This window comes from Oncorhynchus kisutch, linkage group LG6 (genome assembly GCF_002021735.2).
Source record: "Oncorhynchus kisutch isolate 150728-3 linkage group LG6, Okis_V2, whole genome shotgun sequence".
Classification (NCBI taxonomy): Eukaryota; Metazoa; Chordata; class Actinopteri; order Salmoniformes; family Salmonidae; genus Oncorhynchus; species Oncorhynchus kisutch.
In genome coordinates this window covers 39,207,993-39,230,907 of record NC_034179.2, presented here as the reverse complement: position 1 = coordinate 39,230,907, position 22,915 = coordinate 39,207,993, and the positions used below count along the sequence as shown (strand labels likewise).

Below are 22,915 nucleotides of genomic sequence, written 5' to 3'. Positions count from 1 at the left end.
AGGCAGTTTGGAACTCAGTATTGAGTGTTGCAAGTGAAGACATTACTTTTACACACTATGCGCTTCAGCGGTCCCATTCTGTGAGCTTGTGCAGCCTACCACTTCGCTTCAACAGTTATTTCTACTAGACGTTTCCACTTCACAATAACAGCACTTAGTTGACCAGGGCAACTCTAGCAGGGCAGAAATTTGCCAAACTAACTTGTTGGAAAGGTGGAATCCTATAATGGTGTCAATGAATTGGGGCGGCAGGTAGCCTAGAGGTTAGCGCGTTGGGCCTTTAACAGAACGGTCGTTAGATCGAATCCTTACGGTGACAAGGTAAACATCTGTAGTTCTGCCCCTGAACAAGGCACTGCTCCTAGGCTGTTGGAGGGAAGTCATTCCTCTACCCAAGAATAGTAAAGTCCCCTTTTCTGACTCAAATAGCTGACCAAACAGCCTGTACAAACCCTTAGTAAACTTCTGGAAAAATTTGTGTTTGACCAGATACAATGCTATTTTACAGTAAACAAATTCACAACAGAATTTCAGCTTGCTTATAGGGAAGGACACTCAACAAGCACTTATACAAAGAATTCCCCAGGGTACCCGTTTAGGCACCTTGCTTTAAAAAAAATATTTTTTACTAACGACATGCCACTGACTTTGAGTAAAGCCATTGTGTCTATGTATGTGGATGACCCAACATTATACACGTCAGCTAATACAGCGACTGAAATGACTGCAACACTCAACAAAGAGCTGCAGTTAGTTTCAGAGTGGGTGGCAAGGAATAAGCTAGCCCTAAATATTTCTAAAACTAAAAGCATTGTATTTGGAACAAAACACTCACTAAACCCTAAACCTCAACTAAATCTTGTAATAAATCATGTGGAAATTGAGCAAGTTGAGATGACTAAACCTCTTGGAGTAACACAAGATTGTAAACTCATAGTCAAAACATATTGATGCAGTAGTAGCTAAGATGGGGAGAAGTCTGTTTATAATAAAGCGATGCTCTGCCTTAACACTATCAACAAGGCATGTCCTACAGGCCCTAGTTTTGTCGCACCTTGACTACTGTTCAGTCGTGTGGTCAGATGCCACAAAAAAGGACTAGGAAAATTGCAATTGGCTCAGAACAGGGCAGCACGGCTGGCTAATATTAATAATATGCATGCCAATCTCTCCTGGCTGAAAGTGGAGGAGAGATTGACTTCATCACTAGTATTTATGAGAGGTATTGACATGTTGCATGCACCGATCTGTCTGTCTATACTACTGGCACACAGCTCAGACACCCATCCATACCCCACAAAACATGCCACAAGAGGTCTCTTCACAGTCCCCAAGTCCAGAACAGACTATGGGAGGCACACAGTACTACATAGAGCCATGACTACATGGAATTCTATTCCACATCAAGTAACAGATGCAAGCAGTAAAATTAGATTTTTAAAAAACAGATAAAAAAAAACACCTTATGGAACAACGGGGACTGTGAAGCAACACAAACATTGGCACAGACACATGCATACACACACACGATAACATACACACTATACGCACATATGTATTTAGTACTGTAGATATGTGGTAGTGGTGGAGTAGGGGCCTGAGGACACACAGTGTGTTGTGAAATCTGTGAATGTATTGTAATGTTTTTAAAATGGTATAAACTGCCTTAATTTTGCTGGACCCCAGGAAGAGTAGCTGATGCTTTGGCAGAAGCTAATGGGGATCCATAATAAATACAAATGGTCTGGGGCTGTTTTTCATGTTTCAGGCTAGGCCCTTTAGTTCCAGTGAAGGGAAATCTTAATGTTACAGCATACTATGACATTCTAGATAATTCTGTGCTACCAACATTTTGGGGGAAGGCCCTTGCATGACCATGCCCCTGCGCACAAAGTGAGGTCCATACAGAAATGGTTTGTTGATCGGTGTGGAAGAATTTGATTGCCCTGGGGTGAATTGGAACGCTGACTGCGAACCAGGCCTAATCGCCCAACATCCCGAATGCTCTTGTGGCTGAATGGAAGCAAGTCCAAACATCTAGTGGAAAGCCTTCCCTGAAGAGTAGAGGCTGCTATAGCAACAAAGGAGGACCAACTCCATATTAATGCCCATGATTTTGGAATGAGATGTTCGAGTAGGTGTCCACTTAGTGTGTTGTGGAATGTATTGTAAAGTTAAAATTGTATAACTGCCTTAATTTAGCCGGACCCTAAGAACAGTAGCTGATGCCTTGACAGCAGCTAAATGGGGATCCATAATAAATACAAATGAATATACTTTTGGTCATGTGTATCACATAGTTCTGGGTTAACAGAGATTAAAATAATGTAATTTGGTCAGATGCATTTGTTTGTAGTCTGTCCACAAGAGAGTAGGCATCACTCAACTGAAGGTCCGAAGCATTGTTTCCTGTGTTGTCTGCAAAAACATTTCTGTGAGTTGTGTGATGAAAGTAGCTACTTTTTATTTATCAAGATGGGAGTTTCCTCCAGATGCATCAGGTCCTTAGCCCAGCATTAAAATCTGTTATTTAAGGCTTACGTTGAAAGTAAATTTCATCTGCTGTTGGGACATTACGTCTGAGTCCTGGGTGGGGTGGGGGGTACAGTATATCAGAAAGCCGGATCATTACTTTTAGCCAGCCATCTTATGGTTTGGGAATATGGATTCAGTCTAAAATGTGTCAATCTTTACTGAAGCTGCTTAACTCCTTGAGCCAGCTCTTTGGTGTTAAGCCAATTCACACAATTTACAATGATAACATAACTGAAATGTTAAATAGCATTTAATAACATGGTTGATTTTGAATACCTTGTTAGTTTGAAATGCCTCCATTTAGAATGTTCTTTGGGCTACATTTTGACAGTGCCAACATTCAGTTAGAAATTGACCACATTACTGCTAATGATGGGCAATGTCTCCCCAAAAGACTTTTGAAATGCAACAATGCAGCTTCAACGATATCATGAATTGATACACAATTATGTTACTTGATCCATTTTGACATTTGCACTATTATATTGAATGGTAGCCCACAATCTTGAACATCCTCTGCTTTTTCAGTCTTTTTTTTCTGAACTGGAGACATACATCCATATAACATTATGCACTTATAGACTGTCATTCAGAGCAGGGAAGCCCAGCCAACAGATATGGCTGTCTGCCAGGACTTGTAGGCTTGGCTCTCTCTGGACTTTGAGTCCTTGGTCACTTCAGGTCGTTCTTGCCCAGGCATGTCAACGGCACTATCCTCTGACCATCCTCCATTGTAGTGGAGCTCTGGGCTCTCACGCTCGGCACAGCTTCAGAGGAAAGTTCTCAGTGATCAGATGTTCGTCATGGAGGACAATCACCACATTCACCTCAAACTCTACAGAGGAACAAAGAATCGCATCTGTCAGCCATCGGCAAACCACAAACTGTTGCACTATTCGACTTGTATTTATTACAGGTGAACTCACCGACTTTAAAGTTGATGGTCTCAAGGGTAGGGCAGGTAAAGAGCCTGGGGAAGACCATGTAGATGGGGATGGGGAGGCTGTGGCAGACATCTCCCTCTGCTATCTGGATGTTCTGGATCTCTGTGGCATCTCTGGCATAGCCCTCAGCACAGCCTGGCGCAGATGGAAAAACACACCATTAACTTCTATAGGAGTGGGTAGGGCCCTGTTTAGACACTAATCTGGATTGGTGAAAGCAAAGTAATGGGAATCTTACTTTCATTCAATCACGTACAGTTCCGATGAACGATACCCTCGAAGGAAGCATTGTTACAGTATTCTACCAGGGCCTGCCCTCTAAATATACTGAACAAAAATATAAAAACGCAACTTTTCTGATGTCTTTATTTTGTTGTCCATTCTGACAAACAGCATGTTAGCTCAGCATCCTATGTCGGGTTTAAAAAAATAATAATTGTAAGAGTGCTATTGTGACCATAAACACCTAGTAACATGCTTTGAAACTGCATTGGCTATTCTCAGCCTATACCTTGAAGCTGTTTGTCAGATGAGTGAGGCCTGTGGTGCCCTGCTTCTCCCAGATATATTCTGTCCCAGAGGAAGACCTGTCCCTGGTACCCCTCTGCCTCCCCTCTGTCCCATCCACCCCCCCCCAGGCCTGAGCTTTCCCCTAGTGGTGCCAGGCTTGAGATGCAGTGCAGGCTTCACACGGCAGGCAGGTCCTGGGGCTCCACTTCCCTATTAGAGGGTCCCTGGGGCCAGAGCAGGCAGCTAGCTAGAGGCAGAGCAGCTCTGTCAGGGAAGAGATGTCTCTTATGTGGGGTGGCCCACAATCTAGTCAATGTTGCTTGAAAAAGACCTGGAGTTAAGAACAGAACTCACTTTCTATATGTACACACAGCTCTACCATCTCACCAGGCTTTACCTCTGCCCCATGTCAGTTTGTCAAGGTGTTTTGGAACATTTCCATTAATCTCCTGTCAAGTGGTCTTACTAACCAGCTCCCACTCTGCTGTTCCCACCCCAGGCTCACCAGCAGCTCCCTTGCCCTCCAGTGCACATGAGAGCCCCCCTCTACGGTCACCTGGGGTTGCCTAGAGCCCCTCCTGCCCCAGCCATGGATCAGAGTGTTGCACTGCCCTCCGGTATGGCTCGAGTTCCACCTAGTGCTACCACTAACCGTCCTATCACAAGGCCGAACCAGGCTTCCAGGCCACCGGCCCCACAGCCCACCAATGTGTACGATAGAATCGTAGATCGGCTCAGCGTCATGTTCCCTCACTATAGCAGGTAACGTAACAGAAACGTGTGCACACAAATGGCTATTATGGGTGTACGAGCTCTCTAGTATTCAATACTGATTTGTCATTTCAGGCCTGTGCTTTCCAAGTTCATTGGGGAGATGCGCACAGCCAACAGAGGCTGCTTGAACTCCCTGTCCTACCAGGAGGTCATCAACAGAGTGGCCCAGCTCATCCTGGACCACCAGGACTCCACCAGAGTAAGAGCCCCAAAGTAACCTGCACCAAGGACTAGGACCATACTACACCTGTTGGCAAATGTCTTCATACTTGCGCTAGTTCTGTATCCCCTCTATCAGGGATCATCTTTATCACTATGTTTAGCGAGATTTTGAACTAAAGGGATCTCAAAGTATATTGAATGGAAGCATCAATTGAAAACGTATCGTGTCCTTATTCACGTTCACTCCTAGGTTAAAATATGCACACAACTGTTGGCTTCCATGTGAACTAACGTGTTTGTGTCCAGGAGCAGCTGAGCAGTGCTGGTATGGGTGACACTGCTGGGCCCCCTTCGCGCTCTGACTCTCCAGCCTCTGTCCACTCTACTGGACCCCCCGCCCATGTCTGGAAGAGTGTGGGTGCCCAAGGACACTCCAAGTCAAAGGCGGTGAGTTCAGCTTGCACTTCACACTGAGTCGCGCACAGTAATGACAGCAGGGCTCGACTCCTGGTCAGACAATAACATGGATGTACAGATGCCGAAGCCTAAATAGTGTGTAGATTGTAGGGTTTGCTGTTGTGTACTACAAGGACTTTTTGATTCTGATGTCTGTGTGTCTTCTACAGTTGAACATGGAGGATCCCTGTATCATCTGCCATGAGGACATGTCCCAGGAGGACCTGTGTGTGCTGGAGTGCAGACACAGCTTCCACAGAGAGGTAAGGCCACTTCTTCACACCCTTAAGTAGTCTGCAACTGAGTTTGCCCAGTGCTTTTATCTATGGCCCTGTGCTTATTTAGGGCAAGTAGAAAACAGAAACTGGGAATTCCTGTTCTAGCATTTGGGATTGGTTTAATGGTCAGTCATTTTCTACCACTTATCTTTTCCTCTCCCCTTCTCCCTCTAGTGTATTAAGTCGTGGCTGAAGGAGCAGAGCACCTGTCCCACCTGCAGAGAGCACGCTCTCCTGCCCGAGGATTTCCCTCTGCTACCTGGCAGAATACGCAGGGGCCACACGCCCGCTGCTTTCTCTTAAACACCCCCAGCTACCAACCCCCTTATGCCTGAATTCTAAACACAGATTGATTCCCAGTATATGCTCAATTTCTGTCAGATGTGGTGATAAAGAAATTGGACGAAAGTCAGGTGCGATGGACCAGTTATCGAGCGATCTCCTTACTATGATTATATTGGTTTATACTCCATCATGCAATGAATGTTGAGCTTTTTATTTTGCGTCTATCGTATGTGCCATTATATTGTTTTTACTTAAGCAATTTTTTTTGTAGTAGACAACGTTTGTGTTAAATATGTTCATAACCATCAATCACAGCGTTGTCATCAGACACATGTTTGAGTAAGTAGTGGTTTAGTTGGGCCTGGTGTACTTTAAGTGTGGTTATGGGTTGAGCTAATTCTGAAAGTCTTAAGATTCTTGTGCCTGGTGTAATAAAGTTTGATTGCCAGTTACTTTGTTTGAAAAGTTGGAACTGGAGGAAAGAACCAACTGCAATTTAAAAAATATTTACCACATTTTTGTATAGTTAATTTTAAGATTGACAGATTTTAATTAAGAGTTAATCAGACTTGTTCATACAAGTTCTATGCTGTTGAAAGCAGTCAGCCGTAGCCTGAAGGATTTTCCTGACAACTGCTGTCATCTGTTGGAATCTCAGGAAAAACCTTTTTTTTACCGAACTCATGCCTTTCAGTTTGTTTTCAACAAGACACCTACAACTGTTCCCTATCAGATAAAAAGCATGTGATTCCTTTTAATAGAATGTCGGGTACACTGTGTGTATGTATATACACAAGTATGTGGAGACCCTTTCAAATTAGTGGATTTGGTTTCAGCTACACCCATTGCTCACAGGTGATTAAAATTGAGCACACAGCCATTGCAATCTCCATAGACACATTGACAGAATGGCCTTACTGAAGAGCTCAGTGACTATACATTTTTTTTAATGCAACCTTTTACTTAACTATTCAAGTCAATTAAGAACATGCTTATTTACAATGACGGCCTGAGGGCACATGGTCTCTAGTAGGCTTAAATTGAAGATGTGACCAATGGGAGTGGCAATATCGTCTGCTATTATCCTGAGTAATTGCCATCCAGATTGTCAGACCTCGGTGGCTTGTCATTGTTGATAAACAATACTTTTTTCATCTCTTCCACACTGACTTTACAGAATTCAAAAGTACAATTATTGTCTTTCATAAATTGATCTGATGTGTACTGTCAGTGTTTGTTCCTGGCATGTCATCCCTAAGTTTGCTTATCTTGCCAATGAAAATCCTTAAAGAATTTTGCAATATCAGTGGGCTTTGATGAATGAGCCATCTGATTCTATGACTGAAGGAGCAGCCGAGTTGGCTTTTTTTAACCAAAATTTCATTTAAGGTGCCCCAAAGCTTTTTACTATCATTCTTTACATAATGTATTTGATTCAGTGTAGTTTCCTTTTAGTTTTGTCACATGATTTCTTAATTTGCAGTACATTTGCCAATCAGTTGGGCTGCCAGACTTAATTGCTATACCTTTTTCCTCATCCCTCTCAAAACAATTTTTCAATTCCTCATCAATCCAAGGGGATTTAACAGTTTTTAGTCATTTTCTTAATGGGTGCATGCTTATTAGTAACTGGAATAAGTAGTTTAATAAATGTGTCAAGTACAGCGTCTGATTTCTCATTACACACCACAGACCAGTAAATATTCATTACATCAACTCATACACTATATTAGGCCCAACCTTTGGCACTTTAGTTTTCCTAGATATGGCTATTATATTTTGATCACTACATCCTATGGATTTGGATACTGCTCTAAAGAAAATATCTGCAGTGTTAAAGATGTGATCAATACATGTCGATGATTTAATTCCTGTGCTGTTTGTAACTACCCTGGTAGGTTGACTGAGAACCTGAACCAGGTTGCAGGCACTAGTTAAGTTTTTTTCCTGAGTGGACAGCTTGATGATAGCCGGTCAATATTTCAATCTCCCAGAAAATATACTTCTCTGTTGATATCACATACATTATCAAGTATTTCAAACATATTATCCAGGTACTGACTGTTAGCACTTGGTCTATAGCAGCTTCCCACAAGAATGGGCTTTAGGTGAGGCAGATGAACCTGTAGCCATATTTCTTCAACAGTATTTAACAGATCTTCTCTAAGCTTTACAGGAATGTGGTTCTGAATATAGACCGCAACACCTCCTGCGTTTACATTTGTCTTTTCGGTAGATGTTATAACCATGAATTGCTACCACTGTATCATCAAAGGTATTATCTAAGGGAGTTTCAGAGATTAATGTGAATGCCCTGTGTTAGTTACAAGCAAGTTACTCACTTCATAGACCTCGTTTCTTAGGCTACATATTTTAATATGGGCTATTTTTCGCACTTTTCTGGGTTCCTTGATTGTTTTTAATGCTTTACTGGGAAGCTTATCAGAGGTAGACTTACTCATTATTTTCATGGAGCTGATAGTGCAGGGTGAGCTTCATAAAGTGATCTTCCTACTATTCCACACCGCCTCAGTGTAACTCTGGTTTGTAGGCTCATGATTACGGCTTGCAACAGATGCCCCCCTAATTGCCCCGAATACATTAAGTTACTTACATTGTGTTTGCCAGTGCCCCTAAAATCAGCATTATGACAACTCATTGTCACAATAGTAGGGATTAGTTTAGCTGGTCTTGGATCATTATTCATCCTCCAAACTTTAGTTGGCATTGCATTAGGGCAGGTAGCGTTCACCTGGCATCTACAAACCCAGATTCGTCCGTCCGTCGGACTACCATCACTCCAGAGAACACGTTTCCACTGCTCCGGTGTCCAATTGCAGCAAGTTTTAAGCCACTCAAGCTGACACTGTGCATGGTGATTTTAGCCTTGTGTGCGGCTCCTCGGCCACAGAACCTATTTCATGAAGCTCCCGACGAACAGTTATTGTGCTGACATTGCTTCCAGAGGCAGTTTGGAACTCAGTATTGAGTGTTGCAAGTGAAGACATTACTTTTACACACTATGCGCTTCAGCGGTCCCATTCTGTGAGCTTGTGCAGCCTACCACTTCGCTTCAACAGTTATTTCTACTAGACGTTTCCACTTCACAATAACAGCACTTAGTTGACCAGGGCAACTCTAGCAGGGCAGAAATTTGCCAAACTAACTTGTTGGAAAGGTGGAATCCTATAATGGTGTCAATGAATTGGGGCGGCAGGTAGCCTAGAGGTTAGCGCGTTGGGCCTTTAACAGAACGGTCGTTAGATCGAATCCTTACGGTGACAAGGTAAACATCTGTAGTTCTGCCCCTGAACAAGGCACTGCTCCTAGGCTGTTGGAGGGAAGTCATTCCTCTACCCAAGAATAGTAAAGTCCCCTTTTCTGACTCAAATAGCTGACCAAACAGCCTGTACAAACCCTTAGTAAACTTCTGGAAAAATTTGTGTTTGACCAGATACAATGCTATTTTACAGTAAACAAATTCACAACAGAATTTCAGCTTGCTTATAGGGAAGGACACTCAACAAGCACTTATACAAAGAATTCCCCAGGGTACCCGTTTAGGCACCTTGCTTTAAAAAAAATATTTTTTACTAACGACATGCCACTGACTTTGAGTAAAGCCATTGTGTCTATGTATGTGGATGACCCAACATTATACACGTCAGCTAATACAGCGACTGAAATGACTGCAACACTCAACAAAGAGCTGCAGTTAGTTTCAGAGTGGGTGGCAAGGAATAAGCTAGCCCTAAATATTTCTAAAACTAAAAGCATTGTATTTGGAACAAAACACTCACTAAACCCTAAACCTCAACTAAATCTTGTAATAAATCATGTGGAAATTGAGCAAGTTGAGATGACTAAACCTCTTGGAGTAACACAAGATTGTAAACTCATAGTCAAAACATATTGATGCAGTAGTAGCTAAGATGGGGAGAAGTCTGTTTATAATAAAGCGATGCTCTGCCTTAACACTATCAACAAGGCATGTCCTACAGGCCCTAGTTTTGTCGCACCTTGACTACTGTTCAGTCGTGTGGTCAGATGCCACAAAAAAGGACTAGGAAAATTGCAATTGGCTCAGAACAGGGCAGCACGGCTGGCTAATATTAATAATATGCATGCCAATCTCTCCTGGCTGAAAGTGGAGGAGAGATTGACTTCATCACTAGTATTTATGAGAGGTATTGACATGTTGCATGCACCGATCTGTCTGTCTATACTACTGGCACACAGCTCAGACACCCATCCATACCCCACAAAACATGCCACAAGAGGTCTCTTCACAGTCCCCAAGTCCAGAACAGACTATGGGAGGCACACAGTACTACATAGAGCCATGACTACATGGAATTCTATTCCACATCAAGTAACAGATGCAAGCAGTAAAATTAGATTTTTAAAAAACAGATAAAAAAAAACACCTTATGGAACAACGGGGACTGTGAAGCAACACAAACATTGGCACAGACACATGCATACACACACACGATAACATACACACTATACGCACATATGTATTTAGTACTGTAGATATGTGGTAGTGGTGGAGTAGGGGCCTGAGGACACACAGTGTGTTGTGAAATCTGTGAATGTATTGTAATGTTTTTAAAATGGTATAAACTGCCTTAATTTTGCTGGACCCCAGGAAGAGTAGCTGATGCTTTGGCAGAAGCTAATGGGGATCCATAATAAATACAAATGGTCTGGGGCTGTTTTTCATGTTTCAGGCTAGGCCCTTTAGTTCCAGTGAAGGGAAATCTTAATGTTACAGCATACTATGACATTCTAGATAATTCTGTGCTACCAACATTTTGGGGGAAGGCCCTTGCATGACCATGCCCCTGCGCACAAAGTGAGGTCCATACAGAAATGGTTTGTTGATCGGTGTGGAAGAATTTGATTGCCCTGGGGTGAATTGGAACGCTGACTGCGAACCAGGCCTAATCGCCCAACATCCCGAATGCTCTTGTGGCTGAATGGAAGCAAGTCCAAACATCTAGTGGAAAGCCTTCCCTGAAGAGTAGAGGCTGCTATAGCAACAAAGGAGGACCAACTCCATATTAATGCCCATGATTTTGGAATGAGATGTTCGAGTAGGTGTCCACTTAGTGTGTTGTGGAATGTATTGTAAAGTTAAAATTGTATAACTGCCTTAATTTAGCCGGACCCTAAGAACAGTAGCTGATGCCTTGACAGCAGCTAAATGGGGATCCATAATAAATACAAATGAATATACTTTTGGTCATGTGTATCACATAGTTCTGGGTTAACAGAGATTAAAATAATGTAATTTGGTCAGATGCATTTGTTTGTAGTCTGTCCACAAGAGAGTAGGCATCACTCAACTGAAGGTCCGAAGCATTGTTTCCTGTGTTGTCTGCAAAAACATTTCTGTGAGTTGTGTGATGAAAGTAGCTACTTTTTATTTATCAAGATGGGAGTTTCCTCCAGATGCATCAGGTCCTTAGCCCAGCATTAAAATCTGTTATTTAAGGCTTACGTTGAAAGTAAATTTCATCTGCTGTTGGGACATTACGTCTGAGTCCTGGGTGGGGTGGGGGGTACAGTATATCAGAAAGCCGGATCATTACTTTTAGCCAGCCATCTTATGGTTTGGGAATATGGATTCAGTCTAAAATGTGTCAATCTTTACTGAAGCTGCTTAACTCCTTGAGCCAGCTCTTTGGTGTTAAGCCAATTCACACAATTTACAATGATAACATAACTGAAATGTTAAATAGCATTTAATAACATGGTTGATTTTGAATACCTTGTTAGTTTGAAATGCCTCCATTTAGAATGTTCTTTGGGCTACATTTTGACAGTGCCAACATTCAGTTAGAAATTGACCACATTACTGCTAATGATGGGCAATGTCTCCCCAAAAGACTTTTGAAATGCAACAATGCAGCTTCAACGATATCATGAATTGATACACAATTATGTTACTTGATCCATTTTGACATTTGCACTATTATATTGAATGGTAGCCCACAATCTTGAACATCCTCTGCTTTTTCAGTCTTTTTTTTCTGAACTGGAGACATACATCCATATAACATTATGCACTTATAGACTGTCATTCAGAGCAGGGAAGCCCAGCCAACAGATATGGCTGTCTGCCAGGACTTGTAGGCTTGGCTCTCTCTGGACTTTGAGTCCTTGGTCACTTCAGGTCGTTCTTGCCCAGGCATGTCAACGGCACTATCCTCTGACCATCCTCCATTGTAGTGGAGCTCTGGGCTCTCACGCTCGGCACAGCTTCAGAGGAAAGTTCTCAGTGATCAGATGTTCGTCATGGAGGACAATCACCACATTCACCTCAAACTCTACAGAGGAACAAAGAATCGCATCTGTCAGCCATCGGCAAACCACAAACTGTTGCACTATTCGACTTGTATTTATTACAGGTGAACTCACCGACTTTAAAGTTGATGGTCTCAAGGGTAGGGCAGGTAAAGAGCCTGGGGAAGACCATGTAGATGGGGATGGGGAGGCTGTGGCAGACATCTCCCTCTGCTATCTGGATGTTCTGGATCTCTGTGGCATCTCTGGCATAGCCCTCAGCACAGCCTGGCGCAGATGGAAAAACACACCATTAACTTCTATAGGAGTGGGTAGGGCCCTGTTTAGACACTAATCTGGATTGGTGAAAGCAAAGTAATGGGAATCTTACTTTCATTCAATCACGTACAGTTCCGATGAACGATACCCTCGAAGGAAGCATTGTTACAGTATTCTACCAGGGCCTGCCCTCTAAATATACTGAACAAAAATATAAAAACGCAACATGTAAAGTGTAGGTTCCATGTTTCATGAGCTGAAATTTAAAAAATCCCAGAAATGTTCCATACGCACAAAACGCTTCTCAAATTGTGTACACAACCCTGTTAGTGAGCAATTCTCATTTTCAAAGATAATCCATCCACCTGACAGGGGTGTCATATGAAGATGATTAAACAGCATGATCATTACACAAGTGCACCTTGTGCTGGGGACAATAAAAGGCCACTAAAATGTTCAGTTGTCTCACATAACACAATGCCACAGATGTCTCAAGTTGAGGGAGTGTGCAATTGGCATGCTGATTGCAGGAATGTCCACCTGTTGCCAGAGAATTGAATGTTAATTTCTCTAACATGAGACACCTCTAAAGTAATTTTAGATTATTTGGCAATACATTCAACTGGCCTTACAACCAAAGACCATGTGTAATCACGCCAGTCAAAGACCTCCATATCCAGCTTCTTCACCTGCAGGTTTGCTGATGTCAACATTGTGAACAGAGTGCCCCATGGTGAAGGGGGGGGGGGGTTATGGTATGGGCAGGCATACGCTACGGACAATGACCAAAAATGTATTTCATTAACGGCAATTTGAACGCACAGAGATACCATGATACCATACCATGGCACATGGTGGTCACACCAGATACTGACTTGTTTTCTGATCCACGCCCCTACTTTAAAAAAAAAGGTATGTGACCAATAAATGTATATCTGTAGATTAGGGCCTAATGAATTTATTTCAATTGTATGATATCCTTATATGAACTGCAACTTAGTAAAATATTTAATTGCTGCATGTTGTGTTTATATTTTTGTTCAGTGTAGATGGGCTACAGTAAGTAACGCAGACTCACCGCAGGTCTCTACGCGGACCAGCTGTAGCTCGATGCTCTTGATGGCCACATCAGAGCTCTCCACCACCAGTTCTCCAGTCAGGGGCTTAGTGATCACACAGTTGGTGGCATCCAGGTGGCCCCGGATCAGGAACTTGGGCAGCAAACTCCTCTGAGGGAGATGGTGAGTAATACAAAGATGGGATGATGTTAACGGTCTGAACATTCCCGCTACGGTGTCTGCTGGTTTCCCTCAAATAATTTCGATCAATGATGGAGTAGACCGATTAAGACCCAGGAAACCAACATCTAGAATGCCAAAAGGTACACTATACAGTTGAAGTCATAAGTTTACATACACTTAGGTTGGAGTCATTAAAACTATTCTTCCAACCACTCCACAAATTTCTTGTTAACAAACTATAGTTTTGGCAAGTCGGTCAGGACATTATTTTGTGCATGACACAAGTAATTTTTTCAACAATTGTTTACAGAGATTCTCACTTAAAATTCACTGTATCACAATTCCAGTGAGTTAGAAGCTTACATACACTAAGTTGACTGTGCCTTGAAGCAGCTTAGAAAATTCTAGAAAATCATGTCATGGCTTGAGAAGCTTCTGATAGGCTAATTGACATCATTTGAGTCAATTGGAGGTGTACCTGTGGATGTATTTCAAGGCCTACCTTCAAACTCAGTGCCTCTTTGCTTGACATCATGGGAAAATCAAAAGAAATCAGCCAAGACCTCAGAAAAAACATTGTAGACCTCCACAAGTCTGGTTCATCCTTGGGAGCAATTTCCAAATGCCTGAAGGTACCACATTCATCTGTACAAACAATAGTACGCAAGTATAAACACCATGGGACCACGCAGCCATCATACCCTTCAGGAAGGAGACGCGTTCTGTCTCCTAGAGATGAACGTACTGTGGTGCGAAAAGTGCAAATCAATCCCAGAACAACAGCAAAGGACCTTGTGAAGATGCTGGAGGAAACGGGTACAAAAGTATCTATATCCACAGTAAAACAAGTCCTGTAACGACATAACCTGAAAGGCCGCTCAGCAAGGAAGAAGCCACTGCTCCAAAACCGCCATAAAAAAGCCAGACTACGGTTTGCAACTGCACGTAGGGACAAAGATCATACTTTTTGGAGAAATGTCCTCTGGTCTGATGAAACAAAAATAGAACTGTTTGGCCATAATGACCAATGTTATGTTTGGAGGAAAAGGGGGGATGCTTGCAAGCTGAAGAACACCATCCCAAACGTGAAGCACGGGGGTGGCAGCATCGTGTTGTGGGGGTGCTTTGCTGCAGGAGGGACTGGTGCACTTCATAAAAAAAGATGGTGTCATGAGGCAGGACAATTATGTGGATATATTGAAGAAACATCTCACGACATCAGTCAAGAAGTTAAAGCTTGGTCGCAAATGGGTCTTCCAAATGGACAATGAATCCAAGCATACTTCCAAAGTTGTGGAAAAATGGCTTAAGGACAACAAAGTCATGGTATTGAAGTGGCCATCATAAAGCCCTGACCTCAGTCCTATAGACAATTTGTGGGCAGAACTGAAAAAGAGTGTGCGAGCAAGGAGGCCTACAAACCTGACTCAGTTACACCAGCTCTACACCAGGAGGAATGGGCCAAAATTCACCCAACTTATTGTGGGAAGCTTGTGGAAGGCTACCCGAAACATTTGACTCAAGTTAAACAATTTAAAGGCAATGCTACCAAATACTAATTGATTGCAGGTAAACTTCTGACCCACTGGGAATGTAATGAAAGAAATAAAAGCTGAAATAAATTATTTTCTCTTCTATTATTCTGACATTTCACATTCTTAAAATAAAGTGATCCCAACTGACCTAAGACAGGGCATTTTTACTAGGACTAAAGGTCAGGAATTGTGAAAAAACTGAGTTTAAATGTATTTGGCTAAGGTGTATGTAAACTTCCGACTTCAACTGTATATATACACAAAAGTATGTAGACGCCCCTTCAAATGAGTGAATTCAGTTATTTCAGCCATACCTGTTGCTGACAGGTGTATAAAATCGAGCACACAGCCATGCAATCTCCACAGACAAACATTAGCAGTAGAATGGCCTTACTGAAGAGCTCAGTGACTTTCAAAATGGCACCTTCATAGGATGCCATCTTTCCAACAAGTCAGTTCGTCAAATTTCTGCCCTGCTAGACCTGCCCTGGTCAACTGTAAGTGTTGTTTTTGTGTAGTGGAAACGTCTAGCAGCAACAACGGCTCAGCCACGAAGTGGTAGGCCACAAGCTCACAGAACGGGACTGCTGAGTACTGAAGCATGTAAAAATATGTCCTTGGTTGCAACACTCACTACTAGCGTGTTCCAAACAATGACATTCTAGAGGATTCTGTGCTTCCAACTTTCTGGCAACAGTTTAGGGAAGGCCCTTTCCTGTATCAGCATGACAATGCCCCCATGCACAAAGCAAGGTTCATACAGAAATGGTTTGTTGAGATCAGTGTGGAAGAACTTGACTGGCCTGCACAGAGACCTGAACTCAACCCCATCGAACACCTTTGGGATGAATTGGAATTGTGAGCCAGGCCTCACCAATGCTCATGGCTGAATGGAAGCAAGTCCCCGCAGCAATGTTCCAACATCGAGTGGAAAGCCTTCCCAGAAGAGTGGAGGCTGTTATAGCAGCAAACGGGACCAACTCCATATTAATGCCCATGATTTTGGAATGAGATGGTCCACAAGTAGGTGTCCACATACTTTTGGTCATGTAGTGTAGATTAAATGTAATTTAACATTTTGTAGGTGTTTGGTCATATTCCCAACAGGTCTGCTGTACCTCGCGGACATTCTGCAGGGTCTCTGGCGTGATGGTGAAGTCTACCGGGGTGGGTTGCAGCTTGGCTTTCTGTGGCTGAGAGAAGAGAAAATGGACAGTCTAACCATGAGAAAATGGTCTGCATGGCCCCAGAGAAGGAACAGTCCCTTAGTAATCATGTATGATGTCATTGTGTAACTATAGATTACAACATCACTTCACTTGTAACTTCATCTATATTGAAGAAAATTATGAGAAACTACAGGCCTGTTTCTTACTGTAGCTACATGAAACTTAAAATCAAGTAACGTCAGATCATGTTATGGTGGTGTTTTTGTATGGTATTCTCAGAAGAGATTAGATATTGGTCTGAGTCAGGATGATGGTTGATCTCACCAGACAGTGCACCATGAATTCACAGGTCTTGCTCAGGTCTTTGGCCAACAAGGAGCGCTTCATGTCACAACGGAGGGTGTACTGAGAAAATAAACACCATACAATGATTAACATTAGTAACAAGGCTTTTGTGGATACAAATCATTTTCCCACACATGATATTGTCAGGAGAAACAGGCATATATGATTGTTAAAAGCCTGCCTTAAAATAAAGCTGGATACCTTTTCCAGTGGTAGAATTGAGACTGATAAGTCACCCCCCCCATGAGGTTCCTCATCAGTACTATCTGAAGTTTAGGTCTAATATTAGATGCAGTACAGAGCCTCCCCTCTGTCCTTCGAATGCCTCGCTTATTCTGGAAAGCAATAAAAAATACCTAATCTACTTGATCGTACTGTTTCAGAAGACATAGCTTTTCAAGGGTAAACATTCTTATTGGACAAAAACAAAGCCTATTAGAGAATTTTTCTCCAAAGGTTTAATGCTCAAGCGTTACACTATTGAAATGTTGGTCTACACCTCATTGATTTTGCAGACAACAGAACACATCTAGATCCTTTCTGAAGCTTGACTGATTCAGGGGACAAAAGAAAACTCCAGGTTGAGAGTAAAAATGCATTGGCTTATTTTTACTCCAGCAAAATGTAAGATTGCTGGAACTTGACCTTTCAGCATCTGCTAATAACCTTATTTCATTGCTTAGGCCTATACATCTGCAGTGATGAAGACATGTTTTTTTTTAAGCAAACATTTAGTCTTCCTTGTATTTATTTTGTTGCAGTTTCCTTGAGAAACAAACGACTGGAAGACAGGGAATGTCAATCTGTGCCACTCTGTCTCTATAATTACACCTCATTAGCGTCAGAGAGGTTTACAATCACAGTTGTTTTTGTATTTCTCCAGATGACATGATAATAAAAGGGATCTTTTAAAATTGTCATTAGAAATAGCATGGGCACTGCGTCAGCTGAAGCAGGTCTGACCCAAAGATGGCAGACAAAATGCATACACAATCAATTTTGGACACTGAAATATCTGCTTTGGGAGGTATAGTATGGTTCCCTGGCTGGTCCTTGTCTGACATGGAGAAGAATATAGGTCATAGTCTGAAAACACAGAAGACAGCCATTTGCAAAGTGCAGGGCAGGCCCCAGCTCTGTGGTCATTACCTGAATGTTGACGAAAACGCCATGGTAGGTCTCATACAGCACTTTGTTGCCCTTTGTGTGCAGGGGGAACTCAAAGGGAATCTCTGTCTTGCCTCCAGGCACCTTGCCTTGCTTTACCACTTCAATGTTGCTCGTGATAAGTTGAATGGGCTGTTACAGAAAGAGGGGAAAGATCAATCTGTGACATCAGAGCCATTGATATACAGAATTAGGTAAGGTATCTATGCTCCATGTTGGCACTAAACAGTCCATGACAACAACAACATAATCTAATCATGTGAAAGAGGCAGTTCAATGTGTGGTGATCCTTGGGCTTGGGGAATACCGTTGGACTCTCACCTTAACAGAGTTGTAGAAGGCCTCAAAGACTCCCACACTCTTGGAGCTAAGCTGTAGGTTGACAATTCCCTCCATGGTGAGAGTGATGCCCTGGTGCTGGACCGCCTCCTTACTAACTATCGCCACAACACCGGCAAGGACCTCCTGACATAATAAACCAGAAATTATATTACAAATATGAAATGCAAAAAGTATCACACTCTTGGTGTTTAGGATGTTCATAAAGCGGTACTCTGACCAGAGGGTTTGGTGAAAAGATACACATAACTGAAACAGCAGCAAAGTGTCTTAAGCCGCCAGAACAGCTTCAGTGCAAGTTGTAATTTTTTCTACAAGTGTCTGGAACACTATTGGAGGGATGCGATACCATTCTTCCACAATACATTCCATCAATTGGTGTTTTGTTGATGGTGGTGGAAAACACTGTCTCTGGCTTCGCTCCAGAATCTCCCATAAGTGTTCAATTGGGTTGAGATCTGACGACTGACACACACACACACACACACACACACACACACACACACACACACACACACACACACACACACACACACACACACACACACACACACACACACACACACACACACGATGATGAGATGTTAATTGCGTAATTAACTTAGGTACCACAACTGTTTGGAAGCACCTGCTTTCAATATACTTTCTTTCCCTCTTTTACTCAAGTGTTTCCTTTATTTTGGCAGTTACTTGTATGTCATCATCCACGATATGCAACTTTTCAGAAGGTAGTTAAGAACCAATATACAGCAACTTCCCCAAGCCTCCCCCATTTCTCCTTCACCCAAATCCAGAGCTGTAGTTCTGAAAGAGCCGCAAAATCTGGACCCCTACAAATCAGCTGGGCTAGACAATCTGGACCCACTCTTTCAAAAAATTATCCGGCACAATTGTTGCAACCCCTATTACTGGCCTGTTCAACCTCTCTTTCGTATCGTCTGAGATTCCCAAAGATTGGAAAGCTGCCACGATCATCCCCCTCTTCAAAGGGGGAGACACTCTAGACACAAACTGTTACAGACCTATATCTATTCTACCCTGCCTTTCTAAGGTATTCGAAAGCCAAGTTAACAGATCACCACCATTTCGAATCCCACCGTACCTTCTCCGCTATGCAATCTGGTTTCCGAGCTGGTCATGGGTGCACCTCAGCTACGCTCAAGGTCCTAAACGATATCATAACCGCCATCGATAAAAGACAATACTGTGCAGCCGTACTCATCGACCTGGCCAAGGCTTTCGACTCTGTCAATCACCACAATCTTATCGGCAGACTCAACAGCCTTGGTTTCTCAAATGACTGCCTTGCCTGGTTCACCAACTACTTCTCAGACAGAGTTCAGTGTGTCAAATCGGAGGGCCTGTTGTCCGGACATCTGGCAGTCTCTATTGGGGTGCCACAGGGTTAAATTCTCAGGCCGACTCTATTCTCTGTATACATCAATGAAGTCGCTCCGTCTGGTGATTCTCTGATCCACCTCTACGCAGACAACACCATTCTGTATACTTCTGGCCCTTCTTTGGACACTGTGTTAACTGACCTCCAGACGAGCTTCAATGCCATACAACTCTCCTTCTGTGGCCTCCAACTGCTCTTAAACACAAGTAAAACTAAATGCATGCTCTTCAACCGATCGCTGCCCGCACCTGCCCATCCTCCCTTGTCTTACCTCATTTGCACACACTGCATATAGACTTTTTTTCTACTGTATTGACTGTATGTTTGTTTATTCCATGTGTAACTCTGTGTTGTTGTGTGTCAATCTGCTGTGCTTTATCTTGGCCAGGTCACAGTTGTAAATGAGAACTTGTTCTCAACTAGCCTACCTGGTTAAATAAATCAAAAATAAAGACTGTAAACTCTCCTTCCAGACTCATATTAAGCACCTCCAAACCAAAATTAAATCTAGAATCAGCTTCCTATTTCACAATCTTAATTAAATCTAGAATCAGCTTCCTATTTCATGCTGCCAAACATAATTTCATAAAACTGACTACTCTATCCGATCCTTGACTTCAGCGATGTCATTTACAAAATAGCCTCCAATAGTCTACTCAGCAAATTGGATGCAGTCTATCACAGTGCCATCGGTTTCGTCACCAAAGCCCCATATACTACCCACCACTGCGACCTGTATGCTGTCCTTGGCTGGCTTCGCTTCATATTCGTCGCCAAACCCCCTGGCTCCAGGTCATCGATAAGTCTTTGCTAGATAAAGCCCCTCCTTATCTCAGCTCACTGGTACCATAGCGGCACCCACCCGTAGCATGCACTCCAGCAGGTATATTTCACTGGTCACCCCCAAAGCCAATTCCTCCTTTGGCCGCCTTTCATTCCAGTTCACTGCTGCCAATGACTGGAATTAATTGCAAAACTCACTGAAGCTGGAGACTCATTTCTCCCTCACTATCTTTAAGCATCAGCTGTCAGAGCAGCTTACAGATCATTGCACCTGTACATAGCCCATCCAATTACCTCATCCCCATATTGTTATTTTCTAGCTCCTTTGCACCCCATTATCTCTACTTGCACATTCATCTTCTGCACATCTATCACTTGTGTTTATTTGCTAAATCGTAATTATTTCACCACTTCGGCCTATTTATTGCCTTACCTTCCTAATCTTACTTCATTTGTACACACTCTATATAGACTACTTTTCTATTGTGTTATTGACTGTACATTCATTTATTCCATGTGTAACTCTGTTATTGTTTGTGTCACACAGCTTTGCATTATCTTGGCCAGGTCGCTGTTGTAAATGAGAACTTGTTCTCAACTGGCCTACCTGGTTAAATAAAAGGTAAAATAAAATTTAAAAAACTAATGTTCGACAACGCAGGACATCCACTAGAGGGCAGTAGAAACCTTACACATTGAAGAAATTGATAACTGCTGATCAGTCAAAAATAATCATTATCATCTCTTCACCACAAACAAATAAAAGGTTGCTCTGTAGTAAGCAAAACAATTGTCATGCACACGACTTGCCAAGTTGCCAGAGCTACGAAGCACAGCAATTTAACTCAAGGTTAATCTAGCCACTGTATTGTGAAGTTAATGATACAATTGGAGTAAAACAATGGTCAACACGAGCTAGTAACAGAACATGTCGAGGGTAGAAAAGGTTAAAATACGGGTGGTTAAGTACTTATTTCACACTTCACTGTATCACCTGTCACTGATGCACTTGTTCAGGCTATACCATTTGGAATGACTTCTGCTGAGTACGTGAGCTGCTTTATTCCCAAACAAGCGTGACACAATGTCATCGCTTCTTAGTTTGGTAGCATCGATAGTTATACTGTATATCTTACTATGTACATTTCAGGCAAATGGACCCTTACCCCCTCATGATATACTTTATTTGCTCTTTTCAGTCTGATGTCCAAACTAGCACTCATTTTCGACGATTTGGCAGATATCGATCAAAATGTAAAGCAAAGACAATCCACCTTTCTCCTCTTCAGCTGCGATATTTCCTTATACAGGTCATGTGATAAATTGTAGATATGTCATGTGACCAATACGCCGACCTGCTATGTCCGCCTCCCAAATTAAGAGAATTTGGCGAGTTCATATGCTAGTCGGGAACTAGGAAACTCGGAAATGTCTGACTTGCTGATTCGTTGAACGCGTCACGTGTGCGTCACGTGTATAGCTATAACCAGTTAGCAAGTCGGAAATGTCCACGTTTCCTCCTTCCGACTGGTACGTCAACGCGTCAAGAGTCAGAGCCAGCAGTCTAATCGCATTATTTTTACCCTTTCAACCCTCGCGCTGAATCTTAGGTAGCTGCCTGGCTGGAGTGACTCATAATGGGCGTGTCGAGAGAAGTGGGAGGATGGGGAGAAATGGGACAATCAAGATCAGTGACAGTTGGGTGGAAAAAGAGGAAATGGCTACTGTGCTTGAATCTGAAAGTGCGGCAAGTAAAGTGTGTGACAATTAATGGAAAATAGTGAAATCAAAGAATGGAACAAAACGAGCAAAAGTTGCAGTAGAAGACAAGGACCTGTCCAATAATGCTTTACTTATTGGACTGTGTTTTTTGGACAAGGAGATTCATTTGGAAAATCCATTTGTAATATCGAGGACTGTGAAGAAAGCAGTGGATTGAATCAAGGTGACTAGAAGCAGCCTTGTTTTGGTTAATTGTGTTAATGGAGAACAGAAGAAGCATGTACTAGATCTGGCAAAATTGTCCACATCAGAAGTAACATATTGCTCTTCGGAGCAGGGCACCTGCCAAAGGAGTTATAGCTGGAGTCTCGTTGGATATAGATGACAAGTACCATAGTCACAAAATCACAGGAGTGGTCAGTGCACATTGCCTGACCACGGGTCAGGTATGATAAATGGAAGGAAGGAGAAAAGCCTATCGATATTGTTGTTTGAGGAGACTCTACCTTAATATGTGAAGCTTGGATATGTGAGAGCATTTGTGTACTAACCATTACAGTGTGGGAATTGTAAAGGATATGGTCATGTGTCAAATTTTTTCAGGCGGGAGAAGTATAATATTGAAGAATCTGTCATTCTGTCCGGACTTCCTTGAGTGCCCTATTAGGGTGAAGGATGTAGAGGTGTCAAGGTTCAGGGCT

At 42.5% G+C, this 22,915-nt stretch overlaps 3 protein-coding genes across 4 annotated transcripts; 1 reads left to right on the top strand and 2 right to left on the bottom strand.

Annotated features, from left to right (window-relative positions):
* Window positions 1-2,447: 2,447 nt before the first annotated feature.
* Window positions 2,448-3,639, bottom strand: LOC116374315 (vacuolar protein sorting-associated protein 26C-like; the record flags this gene model as incomplete). Its single annotated transcript, XM_031825941.1, has 2 exons — window positions 2,448-3,370; window positions 3,462-3,639. Coding segments are annotated over 2 exons (261 nt in total), but the record flags the coding sequence as incomplete, so codon positions are not given.
* Window positions 3,640-4,464: 825 nt separating this feature from the next.
* Window positions 4,465-6,459, top strand: LOC116374387 (E3 ubiquitin-protein ligase DZIP3-like). Its single transcript, XM_031826719.1, has 5 exons — window positions 4,465-4,751; window positions 4,836-4,962; window positions 5,232-5,372; window positions 5,552-5,644; window positions 5,834-6,459. Exons 1-5 carry the CDS (start codon window positions 4,522-4,524, stop codon window positions 5,960-5,962), a joined length of 720 nt encoding a protein of 239 aa, XP_031682579.1. The 5' UTR covers window positions 4,465-4,521; the 3' UTR covers window positions 5,963-6,459.
* A 4,897-nt stretch (window positions 6,460-11,356) lies between these two features.
* vps26c (VPS26 endosomal protein sorting factor C) lies at window positions 11,357-21,873 on the bottom strand. 2 transcript variants are annotated; one of them, XM_031826718.1, is made up of 8 exons: window positions 21,767-21,873; window positions 18,293-18,436; window positions 17,954-18,103; window positions 16,784-16,864; window positions 16,409-16,483; window positions 13,593-13,743; window positions 12,371-12,523; window positions 11,357-12,279 (listed from the first exon to the last, which is right to left on the bottom strand). In XM_031826718.1, the coding sequence occupies exons 2-8, from the start codon at window positions 18,365-18,367 to the stop codon at window positions 12,197-12,199; spliced, it is 768 nt and encodes a 255-aa protein (XP_031682578.1). In that variant the 5' UTR covers window positions 18,368-18,436; window positions 21,767-21,873; the 3' UTR covers window positions 11,357-12,196. The 2 variants fall into 2 exon arrangements, with proteins under 2 accessions (XP_031682578.1, XP_031682577.1); XM_031826717.1 differs by having other exon boundaries at window positions 21,659-21,870.
* Between the last annotated feature and the right edge of the window lie 1,042 nt (window positions 21,874-22,915).